Source organism: Frankliniella occidentalis, unplaced genomic scaffold, assembly GCF_000697945.3.
Source record: "Frankliniella occidentalis isolate FOCC.00 unplaced genomic scaffold, Focc_3.1 Scaffold67, whole genome shotgun sequence".
NCBI classification, from domain to species: domain Eukaryota; kingdom Metazoa; phylum Arthropoda; class Insecta; order Thysanoptera; family Thripidae; genus Frankliniella; species Frankliniella occidentalis.
In genome coordinates this window covers 323,496-325,912 of record NW_026267197.1, presented here as the reverse complement: position 1 = coordinate 325,912, position 2,417 = coordinate 323,496, and the positions used below count along the sequence as shown (strand labels likewise).

At 48.1% G+C, this 2,417-nt stretch overlaps 1 protein-coding gene across 1 annotated transcript in view; it reads right to left on the bottom strand.

Moving 5' to 3' along the window:
* Positions 1 to 452: 452 nt before the first annotated feature.
* The window catches only part of LOC113207739 (5-hydroxytryptamine receptor-like), a 57,715-nt gene continuing 55,750 nt past the window's right edge, over positions 453 to 2,417 (bottom strand). Inside the window, exon 4 of the mRNA XM_052268350.1 lies at positions 453 to 670. Within this exon, the coding sequence (XP_052124310.1) occupies positions 468 to 670 (203 nt within the window). The 3' untranslated portion in view covers positions 453 to 467. The remainder of the gene's footprint in view (positions 671 to 2,417) is intronic.

The following is a 2,417-nucleotide window of genomic DNA, read 5'->3' as shown; positions in this document are numbered from 1 at the left end:
TGCGGCGGGGGTAGGCAATCCCATGTTATTGTGACCCACGGTATGGGTCACGCCGCACTGAACGTGTTAAAGACAGGGTGCTAGTACCCGCTAGTCAATACCTTGGCATGTACACATAAAAAATCATGCCATTGTAGGGCGCGTGCACAAGTGAGTCGGCGAGGCACAGCCTGCCGAGGCACAGCCTGCGGAGGCACAGCTGTCGCACTCCATTATGTAATTGGGCCACTGAAGCCTCAGAACTTTCGGATCAGGATGAGTCTTTGCGTTGCGCCCCCCCCCCCCTCACTCCCCACTCCAAGCCTATCGTTGGGAGGGTGTTGCTATAGGCTAAGATGGTTGCCACTTAAACTACGAGTAGGAAGAAGTGTTGTTAAGCACCATGTTACGGACTTCTGGCCGCCGAGCCGAAACGCGCCGATGCTGATACGCAAACTATGCAATTTTCCTAAAAAGTGTGCGCCTTCTCAAGCCGCACGGGCCATACCGCGAAGTTGCTCTAGAAAAATGTTGATCCGTAGTCCAACCTTGCTTACCTCGTAAACTGCGCCCAGCGGCATGACGAGGCACGCCACCATGAGGTCCGCCACAGCCAGCGAGACAATCAGGTAGTTGGCCACGTTCTGCAAGTTGCGCTCCAGGAGGATGGCAGCGATCACGAACACATTGCCTACAGAGAAAGAAACAACCTTCTTGAGGTACTTATTTCATGAGTGTATCTATTTCAGGAGGAGAAAATACCCGTCTATGGCCCGTGTTCTAAAAAATATATGGTGTTTAAACAAAGACTAGTTGATTAGATCATCAAACAAAAACAAACCACCTCGTTTAGAAACAATCTGATTTGTGTCATTTGCTTTCATGATCTCTTTTAAGATGGATTTAACTGATAGATTCAACACTTTTTTCTTTCGGAAGAACCTCTTATCTTTTCAGTTCTTTTCTAAAATCGGACGGGAAAGTGTCGAAGTAGTTAGTAGGAGCTTTAATTGACGGAGCGGGAGGATCGACACAAATCCAGCCGCCAGTCAGCAGTTTTATTTCTGAATAGAAGAAGACAGAAAAGAAATTTAGTGTCGAAGGAGCAGAGATAGCATGGCAGCTAATTATCGTCAAGGGAGTGCGAAGTTTAGCCCAACCCCCTCCATCAGTTGGTAGCGTTTCATTTTACTTCGTATTGCTTTTCTGTGCTGCTCTGTCTTTCTCCACGCGATATTTAATCTTCCTTATTCCCTAAAACACACTGGGAATAAGCGAATGCCCAAAATACATTCAAAATAAATACGTTCAGATCAAACGTCACAACACATACACGAATTTTAAAGTTTGAACTAGTTTGTATTACACTGTTAAAAATATTTTGTGATTTCCCATCGCTTTCACGATACAAAAGCAACTGCAAAATCACAGCACTTCTTTGTTCTAAAAAATAGTGCATTTTCCTATCTTACTTGGAAATAGTTGTGAACCAATCGTAATAATTTCTGAATTTACCAATTTTTGACAACGAAGAAGAGTTGTGATTGCACAACGAGCTCTGGCAAATTTTTTCACAACAAAGTTTTCGTGAAGTTCTGACTTTTTTTTTAACAGTGTACGTATGGGTCGAATTTTTGTGTGTTTTGCCTAAAAAATGGCCTGGTCTATGATGACCTCAGACGACCGCAGCAGCTGTGGTCTGTGGCCGCAGACTGGCATTTTCCGACAGCTAGATGAAGGGAATAATAACCCCTCTCTCTGGGGAGGGGTTTGTCGGCCCTGCGCTGAGCAATTGAACACCTCGGTTTCTGGAGAGAGAAATCAGATTACAGCGCGAGGTCTGTCCGCTCGCCGTCCGTCGAGCCAACTGCCGCCCTGCCGGCAGGGGCACCCCCTTCATCTGCATAAAATATCTTCATCATTTTCCGGCAAATGAGACAGCCCGGCAGCAGGGCGGGGCAGAGGGGGCGAATTAGAAGGCGCCGAGCCCGCCGCTGCCGCAGCTCGCGGCGTGTTCGACCTTCAAAGTCATTCCGATGTCCACAATGCGCCTCGTCTCCTACACCACGGCCTCAGGCGCAGCGCGGGCACAGCACCCCACCACGCCTCAGTAGGCCCCGCGGCCGCCCACAGGGCCCCCACGCCACCCCCGTGTGCCACCGGCTGAGCTCCGTCGGTCTAAAGTGTCCAACTTCCACTTTGGTCTCTACTTTCAATAAGAGCGGCCCTTATTCGCATCTGAAGCCCCCGCCTGCTCTGGTACTGTCGGGTGGTAAGGGCAGAAGACTTTTTAAAAGGTACCCCTGCTCCCCTCTCATTTGTTTCATACTCTTAAATACTATCTGACCCTACCTAAACCTAGAAAGAATCGACGAAAAAAATTAGTCATAACTCGTATTCTGTTATAGGCGACATACATGACAGTTCTTCTGCTTACC